This window comes from Cajanus cajan, chromosome 7 (assembly GCF_000230855.2).
Source record: "Cajanus cajan strain Asha chromosome 7, NIPB_CcT2T_4, whole genome shotgun sequence".
NCBI lineage: Eukaryota > Viridiplantae > Streptophyta > Magnoliopsida > Fabales > Fabaceae > Cajanus > Cajanus cajan.
This window is the reverse complement of record NC_138523.1, coordinates 60062354-60088494: the sequence shown is the minus strand read 5'-3', so window position 1 is coordinate 60088494 and position 26141 is coordinate 60062354. Positions and strand designations below refer to the sequence as shown.

Genomic DNA, 26141 nt, shown 5'->3' with positions numbered 1-26141 from the left:
GGGTGATCAAACACTGAACATTAAATATTCTATTGCGAAACTCAGTACACATGATAAAAGTAAGGATAGCTATCTTTTCATAACGAATGAACCGAAAAAACACAACAATTGAGACAGGAAGCTTTTGCTAAAAAATTACTCAAAATTGCTCAAAAATTGAAACATGTAATGAGTTGAATGAATGTTCAATTTTTTCATAAGAAAATCCACGGACACTCCTGATATTCAATGTTTTCAAAACATTACTCTAGGCAGTGTATTTGATAAGAGCTTTGATACTCAAACTATAACATCCAAATTAAGGTCGATTTGTTCTCTGCTATGCTACAATTCAAAGGAATTATATCTGGGGTTTCTCTTTTGTTGAGGAGACTGCCTTTGAAATAGAGACATACTCGTGCTTGTGTCAATAACGAGGAGGTAAATTGGATAGCAGAGTAACGTTTTTTCACTACTAATATCAACTATTTTTACCCATCCATCTTCAATCAGCATTATGCTATCTGCTTTCTACATTTTCATAAAAATGAGTATATAACCCGATTTCAAGTTGACTTTGAAATAGAACAAATTTCTTGACGAGTAAACCATCAATTTCAAAGCATTATTCTTTTCTCTAAATAGTTCCTAAAGTGAAAAAAAATATTTAAATCAAGCAGTTTTAAAATTATTGATAATCATGTTAAATTAGTTCTTAATATTAGAAAATTCTTCAACTTAAATCTGAGGTAATGAATACCGATACTTCGATAACATTTTAAATCAATGCTTTTACACAGCAGCAGAAACTTTGATCCTTTTGGTATTATTAAGAATTCATTCAGCTGATGATATTATAAATATGTGAAAATGTCGGAATATTTGAGTTAAATGGAGTGGCTTAAAATTAGTACAAGACTACAAGATGCTTCTTGCCCCTCAATCGCAAAAAAACAAAAACGTTGGATTAAGTATCAGTTTGCATTACTATGCACTTGTGGCATGTAAATTTATTAGCTGACCAATTGAGTTTTGCCTAATTTACTGTCTGTCTATTTATAACGTGTTTGAACATGCCTTAGTAGCCATATTTAACCTGATTTTTCATGTCTAGTATGAAGCTGCTAGCAATAGCTTTGGCATCTTTTATCGATTGGACGTGATTTTTTTACATTCCCATTGCATATCTTGAAGGGAATTCGTTTTCTAAAACATATATCAGTTTTTCTATATTGAAACTAGTAAATAATAATAATAACAATCACGAAAAAAATTTATTGAGAGGACAATTAACCAAGTTTCACCTGTTGGTAACAATGAAAAAATTACCTCAGCATCAAAAAACAGTTTACACTGAATTGCAGCTTACATGACATCTTGTGAAATGCGGAACACATAAAGATGAAAAGCAAATATTAAGAATTATGCAAGCTACCCTCCAATTATTGCCTTCATCACTCTGGAGAAACAATAATGTATATGCTATGTTTCAGTAAGGGAAGTTGATTGGTTCACGTTGAATGGCTTTCTGAACTAACTCAGTCTGCTCCTTGAGGTGAACCTTGAGGAAACCAGTAGCTGTGGCTGCAGAGGGACCACGACCAACATATTTGACATCTTCATAACCTCCCCTACCTAGAGACTTCATGGAAGTTACAAGCCGGGGTAAAACATAAGTGTATCCACCCATGTTCATTGGCTCTTCTTGACACCAAACAACCTCCGCATCTAGCAGAAACACAATAAAGTAAAATGTAAAACAACTAACCACAGCAGCAGACTACGTTATTATTATCCTACCATTTTAAATGTATAATGCTTAACCCATATGTCAACGAGGAAAACCAAAATAATTTATTAATTATTCTACACAATGGCACATCTAAGTTCAAACATTTTCCATATCGGGAGAAACATCAACTACAATACAAGTCAATAAGATCTAATAAATCAATTCTTTTGGCTTTTAACTACACTTTTAAGATGTCTAGAAACCAATTAGTAGCAGCATTACAATTTTGATCAGGCCTTGTTTGGTAGGAGCTCATAAATAGTATAGAAGGAAAACCTAGATGATTTCCAATCATCCCAACTAACAAGCAGAGACCAGCACTCCAAGTTGTTAGTCCAGCTTTCATAGCAAAAGGAAAACAACTACCTCCATATGGCTGATCTTTTTACTAAGCTAAAGTAAAAGGTACAGTGCAACAGTCATGATATTAAAACAAATTAGTAACAAACAAGAATCAGTTCCCGCACTAATAACGGTAACTGACATTCAAGTTTCAGCATGAAAACAAAAAAAAAAAAAAATCAATCCATTTCAAAAGAGAATTTTGAGAAGACATACTTGGATATCGCTTAAGCTCTCGTTGGACAAGATCATAAGGGAAAGGACAAAGCTGTTCCACCCTACATATTGCAACATCCTTGGCATCTTCCTTTGTCCTTTGTTCATCAAGTTCATAGTAAACCTGTAAGGAATACAAGACATTGATAATTATAAAAAGCATATTTAGAAAACAATGATGTGTGAAAGATGTTAAACATATATAATAATTGAAGTACCAGATAAAATTCACAAATATAGTTAATATAAAATACACCAGGTGTCAGAGCATAAAAACCAAACGCATGAGAACAGGCAGTTCCAATCAGGATCACACACCTTTCCAGAGCAGAGTACTAAACGTCTGATACCCTCCTCAACATCTGAGTGGTTATTTTGGTCTTTTATGAGGCGCTTAAATCTGGTTCCCTGTTTGTCAAAACCTGGGTGTCCTTGGACATCATCGAACTCTGATAAATTTGATCTGCAAGCCTTACTACGAAGTAGGTTCTTAGGGGACATTACAATGAGAGGTTTACGGAATTCTCTATGTATCTGCAAGAAAACAAATGGCACAGTGAGATAAAACTGAGCAACACAAATTTAAGTGGCAAAACTAACATCAATCAAATCATTGTACCAACTACAAACCTGCCGCCGTAAAACATGGAAAAAATTTGCAGGAGTTGTAACATTCACAATCTGCCAATTACACTCCTGAATTTGTTTCCGAAGAGTAGGATCCATCTCAGGAATAACATAAGGATGGTCGTCAGCCATCTGCCAATAAATTAATAAAAATGTTGTTTAAATACTATTACGTGTAACATTGAAAGATGAACATGGCACATGCAATAAAAAGATCTTCAGAAGCAAGCAACAAGAGACAATTATTTAAATTATTTGTTTGCCATAAAAACATGAGATCTCAACCACTAATTTTAATTAAACAAAATGTTCTCTTTCTTTTTTATCCTAACCCTTTCTATGAACTTAGAAGTTTCCACACATAAAAGGTGGCTAAATTCAAAGAGTAAGCGCCAGATTTTCATTTTCAGTATTGTTCCATTAACTTATACCCTTGATATTTCCCAAACTACCCCTGTTATAAAAGATGACTACTTAAATGTGCCATCCAGTAATAGCAAGAAGCTTACTTTTAAAACAACCATGCACAACAAAACATCAACAATGTAAATTGAACATGACAAAAACCCTTTAGTTCCTTCTTGGTGGCATGTCAATCACAAAGTAAACAAAAGTTGGCGAGCAGAATCATGCAGAAGGAATAAAAGCTTTTAAACAAGTTTCAAGAATTAGAAAGAGGTTCATAACAAAGCACCTGAAGAAAGCGTTCCAATCTTCCACTCGAATGCTCAGGGCCCTGGCCATCATAACCATGAGGAAGTAACACAACAAGCCCAGTCTGACGGAGCCACTTAGACTCACCAGAACTCAAGAAATTGTCAAATATAACTTGAGCCCCGTTAGCAAAATCACCGAATTGAGCCTCCCAGATCACCAATGAATTAGGATTTTCCATTGAGTAGCCCAATTCAAATCCAAGAACACCAAACTCAGAAAGTGAGCTGCATATTGTATGAAAGACTTATTAGTTTAAAGGAAAGACTTATTAGTTAAACAGGCATTCACATTTTATTAAAGTATCAAATGGATTATAATGAGATTATTATATGAGAGATAAAATTTAGGATCACTAAGATAAAGGCACATAACATCATAATCACAGCCTAGGTCGAAGGACAATTCTGATACTAGTATACTATAATAGATACAGGTGATAGGTGAGCAATTGAATTTTGAAATGCACTGGATGCCGGGACACTACAGTAATTATCTTTTAGGAGAAATAAAGGTGCAAAGAAACAGTCTAAATAACAATCATTAATGGTTTATAAAAAAGAATCAACAACAAATTTCATTAAGAAATTTGATAATATAATTTTAAATAGCCATGCAGTTTTGACAAAGTATCATAAACATTAAAATTCACCTTAAATCACGTGACAAATTAAAACTAAATTAAGACTACAAGGAAAAAAGAAAAAAAGCAAATATCAACGATCACTGGCAATATATGAATTCAAATTTCAGAAGCTTAAGATGCACAAGTAACACAATTAGAAAAATAATCATGTAAACCTGATTTATTTTCTTTTTACCATGATGGAATATATATGTGTTAAAAGCATATCACCTGTTGCTAACGGTAAACATCTCCTCATTTTGATTCATTATCACATGGTCAAGGGGGCAATATATATCTCCAGTTGTCTGATCATGAACTACAGCATGGCGGTGACTAAATGTTCCTCTTTCAACATCCTGACCACTTAGCCGAACATGGTTACCTTCAACTATCAGCGTGGCAAAAGCAAGTGCCTCTGCAAATCCCCAGTCAATATCTTCCCCTATTTCAACCATCTGAGCACGTTGTTCATAAATCCTCTTCACTGCTTTATGAGGAGTAAAATTCTCAGGTAAGATTGTGATAGCTTTCCCAACATTTTTCAAGATCTCTGGTTTCACACTGCACAGGATAGACCATAGATTTCAACTTTATACAACCAACAGAAAAGATTCAAGTAGCATTAACATTAATTTACCATACCCAGTGTTCCGGATACGTGAAAGTTGTTCGGGTGACTTGAAACCAGACCAATATGCTGAAAGCCAATCTCTTCTTTTTGGAATATAGTCTTTGCTAGCCAAAAATTCATCATTTAGAATTGATGTGACCTTTTTATGTATCTTATCAATGTCTTCTTGTGTCAGTTCCCCTGATTCCAAAAGTTTTTTCTGATAGATCTCAAGAGCTGATGGATGGTTTCGGATGACCTATATATAGCCCAAAAAGTTGAAAAACTCACAAACTTGCCAAAAAGAAATTTGTACAGTAAATAGAGAATGGCTTAACCTTATACATTTGAGGCTGTGTGAAAGATGGTTCGTCAATCTCATTGTGGCCAAATCGACGGTAACACACCAAGTCAACAACTACATCAGAATGGAAAGTTTGGCGCCATTCAGCTGCAAGTTCACAGACATGAACAACAGCTTCCACGTCATCACCATTCACATGAAAAATGGGAGCATTCAAGGCTTTGGCAACATCAGTGCAATATTGTGAAGATCTTCCTGACTTTGGATCAGTTGTAAATGCAACTTGATTGTTGAACACAATGTGTATGGTCCCACCGGTAGTGTAATTTGGAAGAGCGCTAAGATGAAGGGTTTCATATACCACACCTTGTCCAGCAAAACTACCATCTCCGTGAATCAAAACCCCCATGTTTTTCTTTCTGTCCACATCATTTGAGTAATACTGCTTTGCTCGAGTTTTTCCAACAACAAGTGGGTTGACTGCTTCCAGATGACTAGGATTTGCCACCAAAGACAGATGTATCCTCCTCCCACCCCTGGTTGGACGATCATAAGATGTTCCCAAGTGATATTTAACATCACCGGTTCCCGTGTAGAGCCCCACTTCATCCTGAGGCTGACCACCACTAAACTCACAGAAAATCTGACGAAGTGGCTTCCGGACTACGTTACCCAAAACATTCAACCTTCCCCTGTGTGCCATTCCCATAACTATGCTCTCAACTCCAAGATCAGAAGCCCGATCAAACATCTCCTTCATGCCAGGAATAACACTCTCACCCCCTTCAAGTCCAAACCTCTTGGCTGAGGTCCACTTGGTGGCCAAGAAATTCTCAAAAAGAGTACTCCAGGCAAGCCTATCGAAGATAACCTCGCGACGCTCCCGATTATACTGTGTTGGCACAGGGGTCTCAATCTTCTCCCTGAGCCAATTACATTTGCCACGATCCGGTATGTGCATGTACTCATACCCAATGCTTCCACAGTAGGCCTGCTCAAGGCGGGTCAAAATGGACCTAAGAGTTTGCACGGGGCGATTCTCAGACAAAAATCCGGATATCTTCCACACCCCAAGGAAGAATTCCCTGTCAAGATCAGCCTCACTGAAGCCATAAAGGGAAAGGTCTAACTCATCAGGGACTTTTCTCTCTTCCAAGCCCAAAGGATCAAGCTTTGCTTTCATGTGGCCATTAACCTGATATGCCCTCACCAGCAAGAGCAACCGCATACTCTCCTGGATTGTTTGTCCGGAAATTCCGGGGGAGGTGGGAGCCTGGCCCACAAAGTTCCTAAAGAAATTGTCCCAAGACTCATCAACACTGCTTGGATCAGCTTCCCATGCCCTTTGAAGTTCCTCCAAATACACACTGCTTGTCCCATCCAAGAAGTTGTCAGTCAACTTGGAAAGGGGCACAGGCGCGGGTTGTGCTTTGGATTTGAAAATTGTGCTGTGAAAGTTTCTAATTCTATTTGTGCCTGCTGCTGTGGTTCTTCTCACACAATGCAATGATCCCCCACCACCTCGGTACAGACTTCTCCTAATTGTGCCATGCTTAGCTATGCTGGAAGCAACTACTCTAAACCATGCCATCTCTCACAACAACCAATGATGTTAAAGTGTTCTCCTATCAATTACCAAACTAAGTAAACGAGATATTCCACAAGTGTAGCAGCTAACGAGAAAAAGCGTTGGGAAATTACTGACCGAGATTGAAGCATGTACACTGTGGGAGAAAATGCTATGAAATTACACACACTGGAAAGATAAAAGCAAAATTAGTAACTAGTGAGAAATGAAACTACGGATAGAATGAAGTACTGTTGAAAAGAGAAGAGAGAAAGAGAAGTATAATTTAATGTGAATGTGAATGAACGGTATGTTTCCAGAAGACGCTGATACTTTCCCTTCCAACTGCCCATGCACCCATCCCGCTCTCTCTCCTTTCTTACCTTTCTCCCATTTTCGTGGGTCCCAAATCCCACCAATCTTTTATATTGTAATTATCATTTTTTTTTATCTTTATTTTAGACTAAAATATTGTTTTATATGAAATTTAACTGAAGTTTAAACTGAAAAATATTGTTAAAAAGGGGAAATTGCATGAAAAATAAGTTTTGTAAGTTATTAAAAAAATTCGGTTATTCTTCTTGTTCTGGAATAACTTTCTGTGATTTTTATTATATTTATAATTCGTCTTTAATAGAATTCCATATTTTTCTTGTAGGTTAGTTTAGTAAGATAAATATAGCATTTTAAAAAATATATAAATGTTCTAAATTGTATCCTAAAACTTAAATCAAAATGATATTAACTCAATTTAAGAGTTAAAAAATAGATTATTTGTTAAAATTAAAATAAAGGGTTAATTTTATAATAAAATAAAGTAAAAACAAAAGTATACTTTAGTTTACTCGTTTGATAAGGTCACGTTTTTTCTACTTTTCACCGCTGTTTTTTTTTAATGCTTTTTATATTTTTTTAAAAATAGGTTAAAATTTTAAAATACGCTTAATGTTTGTAAAAATAAATAAATTATAAGTAAACATGTAAACTTGAATACATTTTTTTTATAGAAAAGTACTACTTCTAAGATACAATTAATTAAGATTAATTTAATGAATATTTGTGACATAGTTCTTCAAATTTTGAAAATGATTATTTTAATTTTAATTTTTATCTACAACCTGATAAAATGATATTTGATGTAATCATGTCTAATTAGTTATTGTGTCATTTAGCAGTACCAAATAAATAATATAATATTTCTCTGTAAAATGAATTAATAGATTATTTCTTTCCGTAAAACATATGAAGACATATTATCATAATTTAAGGAATGATAAGTTAACAGACTAAATTGAGAATTTACTAAGATAACACAAACCAAATTAAATTATTAAATTGATTCAATTCAAACAAAGCATTTAATAAGTCTGAATTATTCCTTAGACGTACGATGTATAAAATTATTCTATAATACCACTGTATCACCAACTATGCTAGTCAGAGTTGTATAATCCATCGTTGAGATAGCAACCAAACTATAATTTATGAATCTTCAAAGAACTACATACAAATTTAAATGTAACAGAAGCAACCAAACTATATCTTGTTGGAATTTCAAAGAATAATATAGAAATTTAAATGTAACAAAACTTTAACTAGAACTGTAGGGTCCTCACAGGAAGACCCAATTCAAAAAATTGGCGTATGCCGCTATAAGTGACAAGTACACGGTATTCTTTAGTAAAAGGCGAAAGAATAGTTCGCTATGTACTTATCACACGGCTCCGTGCCAAGTTCCAGTGTAATTGTCTTCTTTTATTGCATAGAGCTTACTTCAATTTTTAACATTGCTCGATGTGGGCTTTTATCAAGAGATAGATATTCATTTGCATCATTACTTCGGTTTCAGTCACTCGTGATGCCCAACTCAACAGACTTTCCTCCGTCCTCATTTGTACATTAGGAATAGTTTATCTTTCCGCGTTAGTTTAATTAATGTTGGCTTTTGCATCAAGTTACTTAGTTCTTCACCTTCTCCTCTTTCTACTTTTCAAATTTTTTTTCTCTTCTTGTATACTTCCTTTTTCTTTATCCAAGATTTTTTTGTGAAAGTCTGAAACGATGACTCGCTTACATGTTCCTAATCTGGATTCACAAGTTAGAGAGACATTTTGAAGATGAATTCCATTTTATAGAAGAAATGGAGAAACATTACTTGATTATTTTGTATTTTCTTTAAAAAAAATAAAGTTAAAAAAAAAATGAGAACCTTAAACATGAAAGGTGTCAGCTGATAATATTAATGATGCTTCACATACTGGATGCATAATTTTCTCTAAAGAGACCAATTTTTTTCATTTTGTCTGTAATTTGTGTCAGTCCACTATTATTGATGTATTGAGTGTATTCTGTGTAGTTATCGGTCATTGTACTTGTGGGTCATCAAATATGAAAAGGCTATATATGGGCCTAATTCAGAAAGTATTTTCTCTAATATTGTATTTGAGAATAAAGATGATGAGATATATTTATGAATTGTTCTTGAGAATTTATACTTCATCAAATTTTTATTAAATTTTTAAATTGAAACTTATGATAAATAATTATTGTATTAACAAAAATTGTTTATGAGAATCTCATGTTCAAATTGAGAATTTTAAATATTTAAAACAAATAATTTTTCTATAAAAAGAAAAAACTGAATTTAACGGTGTAACAAATCTCTTAATGTTAAATATTACATTGCATTACAATATTATGAAAAAATTGAATTTAATGGTCTAACAAAATTAACTTACTCATACAATAACGTTAAATTACATTACATATTACATAAAAACCTACATTTAGGACAAAGCAAACTAATATTTCATTTTTATAATTCAGTTATCAAATAATGCAAACAGCTAAGCTACCACTGGGCCCACTACAAAAAATCGTAGCGCAGTTAGTCAAAGTTCCAAAAGCCCATTTGCAACAATTTGAACTAGATTGTAGGGCTTTACCTCAGAAAGGAGCCCTTCCAGAAATTCTCTATGGCCTGGGCCAAACCCAGGCCAAAGAGGGGGTTTGGAAATAGTTTTCAACCAGCAATAGACGCGCCTCGGTTAGAACCTCACTAGCTGCGTCATTGCCCCAAGCGCAAAGATACTTATAAGTTTATCTAGCCACTCTGTTTATAGTAGCTTCTGTCAGTTTCTTCTATTGTTTTATTTAATGTGGGACTCTGGCCAACTAACTGCGCAGTCTAATCTTACCAGGATTTTCCATCAACAGTTAACACTGATAGGGAAGAACATTCTAAAGCACCGTCTAACTGTCCAGGTAGCATCTTTTCCTCCAGCTTTTGGATGTCTTCCTTTACTATAGGCAGCAATTTTCATTAGTTTTGTCGATATACGCAGTATGTGACTTGTAAAGTAAGTGTTCAACACAGTCTCAAAGTTAACGAATGTTCGCCTTGGATGTAGCATCTTTTATCTCTTTTGGCTTTACATTTTTTTAGATATTGCTTCTTGGGTTTTCTGGATTATGATCAAAGTGAATTGATTTTAATGTCCCTTTTTTACTTTTAGATTGTTTGGTGTTATTGTTAATGAGTAATTTAGGTTATTACTTTTATTATTGGTTAAGTGAAAGGGAACCTGAGTCTTATTACTTTTATTATTCATGTGAGAGTTATGGTGTTTCAGAGAATTTAGTTTTGTTCTCATTCGCTATAAGGTTAGATGTTGTGTCGCATACATTCTGTGGTGTGATTGTCTTGTGTATAATGTGTTGTAGAAGATTTTAACACTTATGTAAAATTTAATTGATGAAAGAGAAGAAACAACCATTCCTATTAGAAGAACATAATGTGTTGTAGAAGATTTTAACACTGGTAAAATTGAATTGATGAAAGAGAAGAAACAACCATTTCAATGAGAAGAACATAAAATAATTACAGAATCTTATCTAAGGAAAGAATTAAAAAAAATTGGACTGAGGATTGTAGAGATTCTCCCCAAAGGGAGTCCCTCCAGAAATTCTCAAAGGCCTTGCCAAACCCAGGCCTAAGAGGAGGTTTGGAAATAGTTCTCAACCAGCAATAGACAAGCCTCGGTCAAAACCTTACTAGCTGCATCAATGTCCCAAGCACAAAGATACTTGAAACTTTGTCTGACGACTCATTCTATAATACTTATAAACATGTTGAAGTGCTCCCAACAGTTTTTTTGCCAACTGTGGTTATGTCTTCATTTACTATGGAATAGTGAAGTGACTTTCATTATTTATGTCAATATACACATTACAGGACTTACAGAGTATCCAACAAAACTCGGAATGAATGTTGTGAATACCCCTTCTTTTGATATTTATTTCTTGGGTTATCTGGATCATGAACAAAACGAATGCTATAAATACCCAATTTTGGTTTTAGATAGTTTGATGTTATTGTTAATGAGTTATTTAGACTACTGATTTAATTCTTGGTTTTCAGTGAAGGGGAAGCTAAGAACAAGTCTTACAATGAGTTACAGACACAGTGCATCTTGTGACAGCACTTAGAGATTTCTTTGCACTCCAGGATTTCTGATTTGTATTATTCGCTATAATGAAGTTAGATTTTGTGTCGCTTACTGTCGAGATTGTCTTATGTATATTATGTTTTGTGTATGAGTATGTTAATTATATAACCGATATTTTGGTGATCTTTGCTTTGGCACCTTGGGTGTTTGATCATTAGAAAAATATATGAACTCTCATGTCACTAATGTTTTGCTCATTTTAGTTGTGTCTTTTAGAAGTAACAAAAAATATTATAAAAAAAAATGTGCCTTAGGAGATTGGACTCGACAAGTTAGATAGTTTCCATAGTGCTTCAGCTACCCTCAAATTTCTTAGGTTACCATAATTGAGTTGAAAGAACTGATATCTCCCCGAGTGGTTGGTTTATAGCATTTGGCTCTTCTATTTTTCAAGGGAATGAAATTTACTTTCCACTCTTCATTTCCATTTGTATTATTATAATTGAATAGTTTTCCCTGTTCCAATCAAATGGATTTTAAGGTAGAGGATTTTAATGTGTCATTGTGTGTAATTTACAGTGATTCCATATCTACTTACATCATCATACTTGGGTAACTGTTACAAACCCAAATCAGATAGGGGTAAAAGAAAAGAAAGATTTTATTGAATTGACAGAAAAAAAAATAGAGATTTTTCCTCCAAGCAACGAAACTTCCTTTCACAATTAATTCTCAAAATTTTCGAGACTCAAGTAGACACCTCCCCTATATTTATTTATTTATCTCTAGCCTCCCGACCAAACTAATTAATATCCTAACAGTCTTAACTGCTTCCCTTTCCCTCTCTTCTAACAGTAGCGTATGTTATGAAACAGTTTACACAAGAAGCATAAATGGAATAGAGATCAGAGAACCCCTAGAAGGGTATAAATTTCTACTACATACCATGTATTTTTATACTGATTACACTTTTATATTTGTGATTTATTTGTTATTTTCAGAAATGTCAGCATGCTGTCCTTTATCAAGATGATATTACTAGTTTCATTAAAACAGCAGTCATGAAGAAAATATGTAGTTTAAAAGCAACCATGTAAGTGTGAACTGGATACAATCCTAAGTAAGTGTCAAGCCATGTCTAATTTGACACAAGTAATGCACAGCCACCCTCTTTCTAATTCATATTTAACTTTTGCCAAAGTATTAGATGGGTTGCACCAAATAATGTCATGGCTGAAGCATTGTTTTTTTTAGGGTTTACAATGGCAGTAATAAGATTATAATTCAAAATTTTGTAGAAATTACTTCAACCTCTTATCACTAGACTAAATATACTAGGTTAAGACTGGAGCATTGTAGTGTGTAGTGTGGTTGTCTGAGTCTTAGCATATAAAGCTCATAACATCACATATATAAGTGAAAACCATCACAATAATAAGGTTGTGAAGAATTTAGTTGCAATCATTAGCTTGATGATGTGAATCTCGGTTAGTTACTATATGTTTTATTTATTTATTATTATTATTATTTTGTAATTAACATGGGCTTGACTTTTCTCCATATTAGGTTCATCAGAGTCTGAGATAGTCTTTCAACAAATGCAAAAGAAATATCCTGTGCAATTCATTTTTGGTTACTGTTCGACCTACTACTTCATGCAGGCTTTTTATGATTCAAGGAACAATTTTCATGTCTTTGTTAGCTGGAGGCTGGAGCTCTTTTTGGAGTTGTTGGAAGAATTATGTTATTTGTAGCTGTTTTCAATGCCAGCGCTGGAGCATCATCTTGCTTCTTTTTGTCTTTGAGTTAATTGCACGACCTTTATTATATTACAAACGTTTTTCTGAGGCTTGTAGCGTTTGGCACCACCAATTGCTGATGTACCATTTCGGATTATCTTTTTGGCAAAATTGATTTGCTTATTCTACCTAAATTACTGTAAACATCAAAATCAGCTTTACTAAAATTTAAAGTTGGATCAATATTTTATAGATTTAATATCCATCATCTATTTTTTAATAGAAAAGCTATAAAAGAAAGTATTTAGTTCAAAATTAGTTGTGACGAGCAAATTTAATTTTGCCCATCAAAATAGAAATTGGAAATTTAAAATCTCAAAACGAAGTGCAGTCATTTTATGTCAAACAAATACCAATTTGGAGAGTGACTGCCGAAGTAATTACAAGGTACTTTCTAACGTAGTTTAAGAGGGGGAGAAAAGAATAACAGTTTTTTGTCGTTCTAACCAAAACATGCAGAATCTTACACGACTGTTGGTGTGTTTGCTTTTCAGTTCAAAATGCCACAAAAGATTACAGGTCGAGAATTCAACCCCAAGTTCGTACTTATTTAATCATTGTTAGTTAATGCTCGACACAACTAAGTGGACCCAGGGTTCAAAGAAAAGAACAAGTTTCACTCAAATTTACTTTAACTGCTGTTGCCAAATATCTCAACCGGACTAACATAAAATTTATAACAAAATATGGGGATCAGAGAATGCTTTAACGTGCAAATACATTTTAACTTTATTCTCAGAAACTTGGTTCCACCCTCCGAACCAAATTCTTTCGCAGTGGGTGAAAATATTGCAACATTGTCATGCAATATTTGTATTGCTAGACCCGTTGACCATTTTAGTAAACACGGCATTTCACATTATCCATTTTCCTTCCGCGCAAAGACATTCTTATTCTTAGGTTTGCCTTTTGATTCCTAAGCCTGCCAACAAAATAAGAAGCATTTGGACCGACATTTTGCAAATGATCAAACTGTTGCGATAATCTAGCCGAATCTAATGAAGATGTCCTTTTAAGAGTCAGACTACAAATGAGAGAAAAGTGAAGCATATCAACTAGTCACAACAATTTCCACCAACTCCATGAGCAAAGAATTTAAAATATTAACTTTAAAACACGACATCTGCAGTTGGGAGATACATTGGGACAAATACATGCTCCCACTTATAATGTCATCAGAATAACATTAGCACCCAGATGAGTGCTATTGTAGAAAACCTGCACTCTTTTGCTGCAGATACTGATTCTTTTTATGAACCGCAGCAAGCCGACTTTTGTGCAGGTTGACCACCACCGGCTGCCTGGTCTGGTTGGTTAATCTTGATAGTCTGAGGCTGAACCAACGGAGAAGAGAATATCAATGTTCAGCCATACAGAATAAGCAACAAATGTATACACTTATTTTGAAAGTTGGCATTAAGAAAATCCCTAATACTTACCAACCATTATTTTTCATCAAGTACATGATACACAGTGGCAAAATTTTAGTCTTTCAGAAGAGAAAATGTACAGAGTACTTGTATTTATCAAGGGGGTAAAGAAAAACAAAACAAAAAACAAAAAAGACATACGGAAATGAGTTGACAGATTACCTCAGCTCTAGAATCCGTGTCTGTAAGCCTTTGCTTAATATCTCTTGCTATTGAAAAGAAAACCTCTTCCACGTTCATGTTGGTTTTTGCACTCTGCATGTGTACTTCAATATAAATAAATACAACGAAATCACATATAATTTTAATGAAAATGTGATTTTCACTCACAGTTTCAAAGAACTTGATACCATACTCATCAGCAAGTGCTTGACCTTTGGAGGTAGGCACAGCCTGAGGAGAAAAAGGAAAAATGTTTTCTGCATCAATTGAGAATACTAACTAATGACAGTAGAAAGCACACAAAGAGCACAGAGTCAATAATGCAACAGCTGCTTAATCAACTAATTTCAAACCCCAGCCAACTAAGATGTAAAATGTAAATCGAACAGTACCCCAAGATGTACATACCCTTTTACTTTCATCCATATCAGCCTTGTTGCCCACAAGTATCTTGCTTACATTGTCAGAAGCATGTTGTTCAATATTGCGAATCCAATTCCTAATATCTGGATAGCAAGAAACAAGCCACAATGAAAATCAAAAGACAGGCAGAACAGATTAAATAATAAACCATTAAGACATATTGTTTTGTCTACCTGTTCAAAGTAAATCAGAGAGGAATAGGAAAATAAGACATGGGGGAAATATGAAGGAAATATAATTTACAAGGTCAGCTAAAGCTGAAATGAAGTCTACGATTCTGAGACATTAGTGCATAAATACATCAAAAGAATATCTTCCATTGAAATATATTTAAACTTCCAACAAAACCAGGGAAAGGAGATTTACTATTGAAAGATGCTTCATCAGTAACATCATAAACCAGCAAAATACCCATGGCTCCACGGTAATAAGCTGCAACAGCATGTAACATTGTAAGTTTTCCTTTTATCAAAGAAATGGAGCATATAATAGAATTTATATAAGCATATTTATCCATGGTGTTTAAAATCAAGTAGGAAGAAAACATGTGAGAATAAAGTATTGCATTATATGAAGCAAGAATACTTCAAAAAATGGAAAAGTATCAATGTCATACCCGTGTTAGATACTTATACTCCTCAGATACTTCTGGATACGTATTTCTAAAGTATCCACTATTTTTTCAAAAAAAAAAATTTCCGGGATACTTCTTGGATACATATCTAAGAAGTATCCAAAAAGTTTGCCTTAAGCTTCTTGTACAACCATATTCTTTCTCGTGCTTGAGAGGAATTAGAGTACACACTCCTCTATTCATTCTTTGAAGAAAAACAAAATAGATCCAAAATAGGTAGAATATATGGTTTATGTGTATTTGAACCTTCAACTTTTGTCTATGATGAGGGGTATAAAAAGGAAAGGCAAGATTGTGGCACATTAGTAGGGATATACATCATCCACTTGCTAATGGTGCTAGACCTTATGAATTGACACAATTGTCTCTGGAAAAATCAGACTTAGAAGCTATGCTTCTAAATGATGGTAAAGGGGAGAGGAGAGTGATTCAAATAGCATTAGACAATAATTCAGTAATGATGCTTGAGTCCTAGGCAATTGTGTAGAGCTCATACTTGTTTTAAGTTATACCAAAGATGCTTTTATTGATATAGTGAACTAAAATTGGTTATGGTATGAACAAAAATTGTATTCTATATGTTTTTTTTTTATGATCACAAATATCTGTTTTGTGAATTGTGATCGTCATAGTTATGAATTAATGAGAAATAATAATGTGTATTTCTTTACCAATATTCTACATCTACATAAATTTTCCTATAATTTTTTAGCAACGTATCCAAGATGTATCATATCCTGAATTTCAAAAAATTGTCGTATCTCCGTATCCGTGTCATATCGTACTCGTGTCATACTAAGTATCCAAGCTTTCATAGATTGCATTCTTCTATTGAAGTATAAAACATGTCAGCATGAACTTTAGATTTATGAGTAATGCTTATAAAAACTTAAATGCTCATTTTTTTATCAATCTCAAGTTCTCAACTATAATACTTCAATTCACTTGAACAGGAATGCATGTATACATATGATATAATTACCTACCAAGAGAACAGCTGCCAATTTTGAAATCGCAACAAGGTTGCACAAGAGTGACAAGACAAAACACATACCTGTGGTAATAGTTCGAAACCGCTCCTGACCGGCAGTATCCCAGATTTGTAACTTAATCCGTTTGCCGTCTAGTTCAATGGTTCTTATCTTAAAATCAATGCTGCCATATATTATTATAATAAGATTTTATTTTCATCAACAAAAAGACAGATCTCGTTGTGCACAAATATTTGTGTACAACAACTAAAAATATACAGACAAACCACTACCTGAACAATGAGAAAATGTCCATATTAAATATGAGATTTAAGCCCTGTTTGGAAAAACTTCCCATTAAGCACTTATAAGAAAAAGCAAAATAAGAGAAGTTAAAGTTAGTTCATGCATAAGTTAAAATCAACTTTAGGAGAAGCTAAATAAGTAAGCTTCTATAAATTTGCTTATGCATAAACTAATTTTACTTTAAGAAAGAAACTTGTTTAATTTGTCTTCCTATCTTCTTTTCCTATAGGTGTTTAATGATAAGTTTATCCAAACATAACCTTACTAAGAACTACTCACTAAGGGTCTGTTTATCCATACATAACCTTATCAATAAGGATATTTTAGACATTATACTGAATATGTTTTAAGTCCCCTCTAGATTCTCCGCAATATTGGAGGGGAGCTAAAATTAGATAAGAAGGGTTCTCCCTTCCCCCAATTTCCCTCTTCTCCTCTTAAAAGTTGAACTAAACAGCAAAAAATTTATAAAAAAAATCTTCACCTCCATTTCTCTGCAACTAAACACTATTTAAATGAGCTCTAGATATTGTGTCCTAACATACTATACTTCCCCCCCAAAAAAAAAACACTAAAAGGGGCGTTAATAGTAGCGAGTAGAAAGACAAAACGTAGATGTAAGCATGTTGAAACAAGACAAGAACAGGTACAGCATTTTGACAAGTGATAAAAAAGGTGTCTACAGATATTATACTAACCCAATGGTGGTGATAAAACTGGTTGTAAAGGAACCATCAGAAAATCTCAAAAGCAGACAACTCTTCCCCACACCTACAATAATTTTGAGTCAGAAAGATTAAAAAAAAAAATTAATTAAAAAAAAAAAAACTAAAGTAGAGAGCAGAAACAATAGTCCTAGTCCTATATCCAGCAACAAAGAATTGAGAAGGAAAGTAGTAATGAGGGTTCCAAAAAGCAGAGAAGAATAAAGATATTAACCGCTGTCGCCAATAAGAAGGAGTTTGATGAGGTAATCGTAATCGGCGCGAGCTCTGGCGGGTGGCGCTGCCATGGCGGTGCAGAACACAGATCGGAATCGGTTGGCGGATGGTTAGAAGGAGAAGGAAGTCATGGAAAGAGATCGAAGACCAAATGATATTGAAAAATGTTACCAATAATTTATCGTAACCATATTAGTTACACTCTTTATATTATTATTTAATAATACATATATATTAAATCTGTTACTTTTTATAATAATAATCATTTTAAGAGTCATTTCAATATATTTTTTAGTTGAGTAACGCTATCATCTATAAATTATAAATTTTGCTAAAAATACTATAAAGTTCATCCAACATTTACCATGCCAGAGAAATAATAAAATTAGTTGGAAAATGTTGTAAGAAAATTTAGAGTATGTTTCATTTCTATTTTCAAAATATGTTTTTTGTTTAAAAGTTAAAGAAAACAGTCATTTACACCAAATTCATGTCTAACCACATGAAATATTATTCTAGATTATTCGCATTTTTCAATTAGAACAACAGAACAAAAAAGAAAATGAAAAAAAAAATTAAGTTGATTCTTTTTTTTTTTAACTCTTTTTGATAACAATTTCAAAACTTGATATATTTTAGATGGTATATTGATTCTTAAGTAAATTAAAATTATTTTAGAAATTATTTCTTTAATTAATTATTCCATTGAACTATATTTTTATTTTTAATTTACTTAAACAATACATAATTTTTTACAAATAATATTAAATTTATTATAATGATCTAAGCATGTCCTTATACTTTAGGGTTCAACAACAAAAAAACATAAATCTAACTAATTGAGATTGTTATACAAATAGTTTTGAGTTCTTAGATATACATGTAATAATATATATATATATATATATATATATATATATATATATATATATATATGTGTGTGTGTGTGTACGCGAGTGTATATGTAGGAAAAATAATAAATTAAAAGTATAAATGTTCCTATATATACATATTTATAATGATTCGACTGAAAATATAAATTATAGTCGTCGATCAAGTAACAATTAAAATTAACTACATTGTGGTAGCTCAAACAACATTGCCATCTTCCGACATGGCTCCTAAAAATTTGTTCATCCTCCAACCTAATTTTGTTTTACTCTTATAATAAATATGATCATCGCAATTCAATTACAAGAAAAATGCAAGAATAAACTTACAAAAAAATAACATAAAGTATAAAAGTAAAGTACACTTATACTATCAACGTCAATATATTAACATTTACATAATTAACACAACAACTTCAATTAACAACTTTCAACATGTCAACACAACATATGAATCACACAAAAACAACTCATCAATGTCTTTAACTTAAACAATATAACAACACCTCAACTTACAACAAAATATACAACTTATCAACACATCATGTGTACAACACAACTTTATATGTTGTCACGCATTAAACTAAGAGATCTTTACGACACAAGTGAACAATTTAATTAGTTTGACCCTATCGAATCAACTTAACAATGTGATCTTTTTTAGTTCGTTAGATCAACAATAAATTTAGATAAAAATCCATATTACGACATAGTTTTCTTGGATTTCGCTACTTAAACTAAGAAAGTTTAGTATTCTTATCAAGTTTATGACAAATTGAGTGTAAGCCTACCACGATTTTAGCATATATAACTAAGCTTATTATGAAATTAGTTTGGCAACATCCCTCAAAATATTAAGCCCTTTATAGTATTAGGTAGGGATTTTTGACCCTCAATCTTGTAACTACTCGAATTTTAATAACTAGGCTCATAGAACACCACAATACTTATAATGAGATATTCATCTTTTAAAACATTTATCCTCCAATCCTAAGTTAACCAACATAGTACAACTTCATGCCTTAAGCATTCACAATACAACTAGGCATGACAATTTAACCTGACTCTGTGGGTATCCGCTCAAACTAGCCCCAATTTGGACGGAAAAAACCCGTATTGACTGAGTTTGGATTCGAGTTCAAGTTTTTTTCGGTTGATAAAATCGAGGATGTGAGCGGGGATGGGGATGTTAATACTCACCCCGCCTCACTCCCGCCTCCATCCTGCTTAATAATATAATTAAAATATTATTCTTATATATATAAACCAAAATAAAAAAACTTTATATATAAAAATTTTATATTATCTTATTTTTCTTTTATTTTTAAATTTTTTTCATATTTATTAGAAATAAAAAAAAAGGGTCCAAGAGTGGCGGTAGGGCAGGGCGGAAAAACTCAAACTCCGTTAAAAACAAGAATAAATACCCAGATTTTACCCTAACAGATATCGGGAGTAGGGACGAAGATCATGACTATTTCAAAATAATTCTTAGAATATTAGTCCTTCAGATATATACTTTTGTTTTTCTGATATACTTTTTCAGATTCAGTATTATTAGAGTTTGATGTAGAGATAAATAGTGAGATTTGAGTTTTTTTTAATAATGATTATATATATAAATAAATAATAATTAAATTAATTTGTTTTAATTTACTAATTCAACTTGTCTTCCCTGATAGAATATGTTAACCAAGTCAATACTCATCTGAATTTATGAATATAGTTTAAAGAGTGTAACCGTGATTAGACAGAAAACAACAAACAGAAGAAAGAAAACCCGTGATTTGTTTGATCGACCAGTTTATATATGCAAAGGCGACTGTCTCTCAGGTGAATAAATTCAAACAAAAACATATTAGAAAACAAAACCAAAAATCATGGCATAATTTATTTATTTTTAAAAATGTCATAGTTTTTTTTTACACGTCCTCTAATCATAAATTGACATACAACGACTTTTGTAATAACTTTAAAAATTACGTGAAAGACAATTCTTAATTAATTGTAAAATCTGGCATAAAAAAAATTAATTGTAAAATCTTATATGATTATTGATTCCTTCTTTGAAAAATTAATATCTGCTTTAATAAATGGCATATTTATTAGACAACAAAATTATTTTTTAAAATCATTTATAAAAATCGAACTCTATTACAAAATAGTTAAATTAACCATTATTTTTAAAATTAAACCAAAAAGGTTATTAGCAGCTTAACACTGCTCTGTAATCAAAGTAACATATAAACTTGAGTAAAAAAAGTAATATAGCAATTTTGTTGGTTAGAGTGATAAAAGAAATTAGAAATCGGTTTTCTTTAAGCATACTACTGAATAAAAAAAAATATAAACGTTATCAGGAGAACTTTGTCCATCAATCTAATCCACCCAATTCTTCTTAAACATAATTGAAACTTAACGTGAATTGTTGAGGAATTAAAAGAACTACAGAAAATTACAATTAAATACAATCAAGACAATGAAAATGCAATATATTGGGAGGTAATAATTAAAGTAACATTTTTATGCTCTTCTCTGGACAGATTTTCAGTAAATATAATAAAAGATGTCTAAATATTACATAGAGTTCTGCATTGATTCAGAATATATGATTTATGATGAACATGAACATGAACATGAACACAAGCCCAACAAGCACACTTCACAGATCACACTATCAACCCGTGAGATTGCAGTCTCCTGCTTGGTGGAATAAATTGTAGCTTACAGTCCCAGCAACTTCCATTTTTCCTCCTACATACTCACTCCCTGCATAAAAAGACACTAATAATAGTAGCAATCATTCATATAATACAAATATATAATAAGCCCCTCTCAATTACTTATCCAAGGACATTTTCAAACTTCACAATTTCAAAAGCTTCAGATTATTTCATTTTTCTTTTTTATTTTGTCTCCTCTAAATATTTATGAAAAAAATTATTCAAATAGTCTGCTAATATGTAAAAGATATGTCTTGTTTCAATAATCAGTTTTTTTTTTCAAGAATATGTTTCACGCAATTTTCCAAAGGTAACAACAATTAATAACTAATATGTATTCGTAGACATGATTTCTGTTCATTATTTTAAGATAAACAAAAATTAAATTTGAGAACATCAGGTGAATTCTTGTGTCCCTGTTTCAATAATCATTTTATAAACACTTATCTCAAGTTAAAATTAATTTATTCACCTCAAATTTTATAGAAATTCTCATCTAATTTCTTTAAAAACTGAGGTGGATGATGTATAAAGAAATTTATCTAACCACAATCGTACCAAATGATGGCTTATGAAGAGACAAGAAGTAAAGGAAGAAAGCAGTAAGATGTCACATACTTGAGTTTGACAGCACCTCATTAAAGACAGACATAGGAGTCAAATTTGTTGTGGATTTGAGAGTAGCATCTGATGGGAACATGGAATATGGCTTGTTGTTAGAATCTGTGTTCAAGTAGTGCATGTCAGAGTACACTTGAGGGTTGTGGTTCTGGAAGCACAACTTTTGAGTCCCTCCAGAAGAAGTTGTTATGTTAAGTTGGGACTGAAAATCCTCAGGTTTTGTCTTCTTATCCTTAGAGTCAACCTCAGTGTCCACTTCTGATTCAGTGTTGGTAGGAGCCACATTTTGCAGTTTTCTTTTGGATCGAGCACGCCTATTCTGAAACCAATTGTACACATTTGTTTCAGAAATTTGGCCATGCTGGCCCAGTTCAGCAGTTATCTCCTTTATTTTTTCCTTGCTTGGAGTTCCATTCCCCTGGTCAAATATTCTTTCAAGAATCTGAAGCTGCACAGGTGTAGGTGTCCACCTTTGTCTCGATGTTATTTTGTGACCACCAGATGCCATCAATGGATCACAGTATATGTTTCCCAATCTAACCCCTGATCAACAAAACATCAGAGAATGCTGGATCTTAATAAACAAATCTCCTTTTTTTTTTTAATATATGCCAATCTGAAGAGTATATTTAATTTCACAAGGTTCAGAAATGTTTGCTATTTAATCAATTATCAATTTATCACTATGTATAGCACACTAAAGCTGTCAAAGCAAAATGGAAGGCAAAAATCAACTATGATTAGCTTATTATTTGGTATTTAGAGATATCCTCAGTTTCAAAATAATTGTCACTTATCTATATAAAGTATAATGAGAAAATGCTATTGAAATAAAAAAAAAAAATACAATCAAACAATTAATCCAAGTGTTATTAGACTCATTATCATAAGTAATGTCTCGAATTTAATTATTGTGGATGAAAAAAATATGCTAAGAAAAGAAAGTCTATTAAAAATGATTAGTTAGATTTTTTTGATAAAAATTAATAATCAATGAAATGAATAAATATTTTATATTATTAACATGATTATTAAAAAAACAAATTTTTAATTCTTTAAAGTGAAGTATATAATATAAATAATATTATATCTTCTTAATTATTGGTTATGATTACAAATTTGAAATCCAATGTGCCTTTTATACAGGGGAAAAAGGTATTGTTGATATTTTGCCGTGTCGTTTTCTTATTTGTAGAAACAGGCTGGCTTAAATAGTTGAAGAAAAAAAAAAACACAAAAAAGAGACAAATTGATAGGTTGGTACTAGGTAGTGTGAATGCGATGAAACATGAGTTAGATAAATGTAAGTGACAAAAATGGTAAAGAGAAGTTGAAGAGTTAATCAGTGAAGGCATTGATTTAAGAAATGTTATTATAAGAGAGCCAACAATTAAAGAAATAAAAGAAGAAGGAAGAAGATGAACCTGCAAGATCTTGTTGAGCAGAGAGTGTTCTGTGCATTTCAATAAGTTGGTCACAAATGGTGGCATAAACAGCAATTTGCTTCCTCAGAGTTTCCAACTGCTCATCGGTCATGACCTTGACATACATGAGTTCACCATTGGCATCAGTACTACTCTGCTGCCACCTCTGCAACTGTTTCTGCAATTCCATCTCTGATTGAGAATGATGATGTTGTTGATGAATATGATAAGAGAGAGAGAGAGGGGAAAAGAAGTCAGCAAAGGTTGTCAGAAAAGCGAGAAACAGACAAAAGACACAAACATTTTAAACGAGAAAACTTGATCCTCTTTAACGCTGTGCCACATGTGACTCCTTCCTTCTTATATTATATTATTATTATTTCAACATTCAACAAATACAAATTTATTTATTAATACTTTTATTATTATTATTATATCACATTGTTAATTATTCATATTAATTTATTGAAATACATCTGGAGTTTAGATAATATATATGATTTTATAAGTTCTAATTTTAACATAATCATTTGCATAAAAAATTAATATTAGTAGTTATATTAATTATTTAATTTTTTTATCTCTTAACATCTCTCTAAGTGTAGACAGTTTTTTTTATTTATTTATAGTAATATAATTCTTAAAAATATTTTTTTTATAAGAATTAACTAGGCATTATTGAAATTGTTTTTTTAAAATCAAAATTATGTTCTTAATTATGTGCACGTAAAAATAATATTAATAAACTTGGGACGGCATTTGTATTTTTTATTTATTCAATCCGAATAGCTATATCATTTGGAAACCTCACGTGGATTATCAGATTTGTCGAAATTTAATTTATTTTGATTTTAACTCAGCACATTTTTGTTTTAAAATTTAAATCTAAAAATTAAAAATGAAAATGAAAAATCACTTAAAATTCGCCTAATTGAATGTTTCTTTTCTTTTGATGATAGTTATAGTTATTGGTTGATCATATATATGGTAATATGGTATACAGTACACCTTATAAATATGATATAATTAGTTAAGTTTTTTTCGTTTTTATTAATTAAGACTTGAAATTAAATCTGAATTTTTTTTTATATATTTTATATTCTTTTGTGAAGACTTATACTAAGAACTAAAATCGATAATCTATAATCCCATTAAATTTCTTTAAAAAAATTTGTTTTTGTTGAGTGTTATTTTAATTCAATTTTCATATATCTAGCATTCTTCCATAAATATTTAAGGTTTAGGACATGAGATTAAATAAATAATTATTTAATATTTTTTAATCAAATAAGAGATTATTTATAACTTTGACTATAAATTTTATTGAAATAAATTAAAAATATATTTTTCATTAAATTTATTAAAATAAGTTAAAATGAATAAAAAAAAAGTAATAAATAGTTTTTTTTATACTATTAATTCAAAAAAATTAATTAAAAAACAAACACCCAATCCAAATATTCCAACAGTTTAATTAACATGTATTAATGTATCATAGTTTTTTACAATATTTTTGGAATGATTTTTTACATAATCAATCGATAATTAAACTGCAATGTAAAATCCCTTTGCATAAAATATAATTATATTTATATTAGAAAGTCTTTGTTTAAAGTTAAATCGTGAAATTCACTCAATGTTTGAGTGGCAGTTGTTAACTTGTTATGTCTATTGAGAGTTGAGACCCACCACCGCAACTTCCTCCCCAATCCCCATATCACCATTCGTTTATTCTCCAGATTAAGAAAAAAAAAATGTTAATTAATATTTCACTATTTATTAAAAATATTTAACTCTTAATTTTATCCAAATATATTTTAAAGCTTAATCATTAGTTTTATTCTGTTAAATAATGTGACTTAAGAACTAAAACATGTACTTTTATAAAATCCGATATTTAATGAAAATTATAAAAACTAAAATTAAAATGAATTAATTTTCAACCTAGAGTTAATGTATTCACACTTTCAATTTAAAATGATTCGTGCAGAATCACGGCGCAAAATATGGCATATCATCCTATTTTATCTTTTGATCTATTTTTATAAACTATTAACCCTAAGTGCTAACAACAAGAGGGTCCATAGCTCAGTGGTAGAGCATTTGACTGCAGATCAAGAGGTCACCGGTTCGAACCCGGTTGGGCCCTCTCTGGTGTTTCCTTTTTCCGAATATATATTCTTAAACGAAAATGACATATTTGAATAATTCTATCTTATTTAATTTTTTTCTATCTCTCCTTGTCTGTTAATGTTATATCATGTTCATGATTGTCACATCTTTTACTTCTCTAATTTTTCATCATGTGTATCTGATGATCATTTTTCTTTTTAACTTATTCATTTACGTTGTTTGTACACGGATTGATGAACCTTTCATAATTACACGAGATTCTTCTACATTCTCCACCTTAGCACCCGGTCTGATTTTCTGTTTTGTGTAAAATGTTAATCATTATACAAATATAGTGGAACAAGCAACACAAATATAATCAGAATCTTAAGAAACAAAGTACACAACTACCATATCAATAATGAAATTACATATACTTTATATTTATAAATCAAAGTTATTTTCTTAATGTATTATA

The 26141-nt window shown here is 31.7% G+C and overlaps 3 protein-coding genes, 1 long non-coding RNA gene and 4 other non-coding genes across 14 annotated transcripts; 2 read left to right on the top strand and 6 right to left on the bottom strand.

The window, feature by feature from the left end:
* Positions 1-1238: 1238 nt before the first annotated feature.
* Positions 1239-9870, bottom strand: LOC109815916 (uncharacterized). Of its 3 annotated transcripts, XM_083060371.1 has the most exons (10): positions 9725-9870; positions 6918-6968; positions 5247-6837; positions 4941-5167; positions 4527-4859; positions 3651-3897; positions 2960-3088; positions 2648-2863; positions 2330-2453; positions 1239-1707 (listed from the first exon to the last, which is right to left on the bottom strand). In XM_083060371.1, the coding sequence occupies exons 3-10, from the start codon at positions 6801-6803 to the stop codon at positions 1469-1471; spliced, it is 3072 nt and encodes a 1023-aa protein (XP_082916497.1). In that variant the 5' UTR covers positions 6804-6837; positions 6918-6968; positions 9725-9870; the 3' UTR covers positions 1239-1468. The 3 variants fall into 3 exon arrangements, with proteins under 3 accessions (XP_082916497.1, XP_020236335.2, XP_020236325.2); XM_020380746.3 differs by lacking the exon at positions 9725-9870 and having other exon boundaries at positions 6918-7158; XM_020380736.3 differs by lacking the exon at positions 9725-9870 and having other exon boundaries at positions 5247-7158.
* On the bottom strand, positions 8386-8503 carry LOC114915775 (U5 spliceosomal RNA). Its single transcript, XR_003803860.2, has one exon. It is a non-coding gene; the product is annotated as a U5 spliceosomal RNA (small nuclear RNA).
* LOC114915770 (U4 spliceosomal RNA) lies at positions 9717-9868 on the bottom strand. Its single transcript, XR_003803855.1, has one exon. It is a non-coding gene; the product is annotated as a U4 spliceosomal RNA (small nuclear RNA).
* A 33-nt stretch (positions 9871-9903) lies between the features above and the next one.
* Positions 9904-13225, top strand: LOC114915751 (uncharacterized). Of its 3 annotated transcripts, XR_014428051.1 has the most exons (4): positions 9904-10043; positions 11200-12151; positions 12229-12320; positions 12794-13225. It is a non-coding gene; the product is annotated as an uncharacterized LOC114915751 (long non-coding RNA). The 3 variants fall into 3 exon arrangements; XR_014428050.1 differs by lacking the exon at positions 12229-12320; XR_003803836.2 differs by having other exon boundaries at positions 12229-13225.
* LOC114915772 (U4 spliceosomal RNA) lies at positions 10720-10863 on the bottom strand. The gene has a single exon (XR_003803857.1). It is a non-coding gene; the product is annotated as a U4 spliceosomal RNA (small nuclear RNA).
* A 756-nt stretch (positions 13226-13981) lies between the features above and the next one.
* Positions 13982-18074, bottom strand: LOC109815957 (ras-related protein RABE1c). 2 transcript variants are annotated; one of them, XM_020380790.3, is made up of 8 exons: positions 17892-18074; positions 17651-17723; positions 16730-16830; positions 15408-15473; positions 15027-15124; positions 14787-14849; positions 14619-14711; positions 13982-14360 (listed from the first exon to the last, which is right to left on the bottom strand). In XM_020380790.3, the coding sequence occupies exons 1-8, from the start codon at positions 17962-17964 to the stop codon at positions 14277-14279; spliced, it is 651 nt and encodes a 216-aa protein (XP_020236379.1). In that variant the 5' UTR covers positions 17965-18074; the 3' UTR covers positions 13982-14276. The 2 variants fall into 2 exon arrangements, with proteins under 2 accessions (XP_020236379.1, XP_082916498.1); XM_083060372.1 differs by lacking the exon at positions 17892-18074 and adding an exon at positions 16940-16983 and having other exon boundaries at positions 17651-17707.
* A 3170-nt stretch (positions 18075-21244) lies between these two features.
* On the bottom strand, positions 21245-23866 carry LOC109791697 (WUSCHEL-related homeobox 8). Of its 2 annotated transcripts, none has more exons than XM_020351027.3 (3): positions 23552-23866; positions 22125-22670; positions 21245-21567 (listed from the first exon to the last, which is right to left on the bottom strand). In XM_020351027.3, the coding sequence occupies exons 1-3, from the start codon at positions 23739-23741 to the stop codon at positions 21461-21463; spliced, it is 843 nt and encodes a 280-aa protein (XP_020206616.1). In that variant the 5' UTR covers positions 23742-23866; the 3' UTR covers positions 21245-21460. The 2 variants fall into 2 exon arrangements, with proteins under 2 accessions (XP_020206616.1, XP_020206624.1); XM_020351035.3 differs by having other exon boundaries at positions 21245-21552; positions 23552-23860.
* A 1762-nt stretch (positions 23867-25628) lies between these two features.
* Positions 25629-25700, top strand: TRNAC-GCA (transfer RNA cysteine (anticodon GCA)). The gene has a single exon. It is a non-coding gene; the product is annotated as a tRNA-Cys (tRNA).
* Positions 25701-26141: the final 441 nt, after the last annotated feature.

Coding starts and splice junctions, on each gene's coding strand:
- LOC109815916 (XM_083060371.1), bottom strand. CDS start 6,803: ATGGCATGGTTTAGAGTAGTTGCTTCCAGCATAGCTAAGCATGGCACA. Junction 4,860..4,940: donor TCACGTATCCGGAACACTGG/GTATGGTAAATT, acceptor TATCCTGTGCAG/TGTGAAACCAGAGATCTTGA. Junction 2,864..2,959: donor TCCATGTTTTACGGCGGCAG/GTTTGTAGTTGG, acceptor GTTTTCTTGCAG/ATACATAGAGAATTCCGTAA.
- LOC109815957 (XM_020380790.3), bottom strand. CDS start 17,964: ATGGCAGCGCCACCCGCCAGAGCTCGCGCCGATTACGATTACCTCATC. Junction 17,724..17,891: donor CCTTCTTATTGGCGACAGCG/GTTAATATCTTT, acceptor AAATTATTGTAG/GTGTGGGGAAGAGTTGTCTG. Junction 15,125..15,407: donor TGATGAAGCATCTTTCAATA/GTAAATCTCCTT, acceptor CTTGCTATCCAG/ATATTAGGAATTGGATTCGC.
- LOC109791697 (XM_020351027.3), bottom strand. CDS start 23,741: ATGGAATTGCAGAAACAGTTGCAGAGGTGGCAGCAGAGTAGTACTGAT. Junction 22,671..23,551: donor TGCTCAACAAGATCTTGCAG/GTTCATCTTCTT, acceptor TTTGTTGATCAG/GGGTTAGATTGGGAAACATA. Junction 21,568..22,124: donor TGAGGTGCTGTCAAACTCAA/GTATGTGACATC, acceptor TACTATTATTAG/TGTCTTTTTATGCAGGGAGT.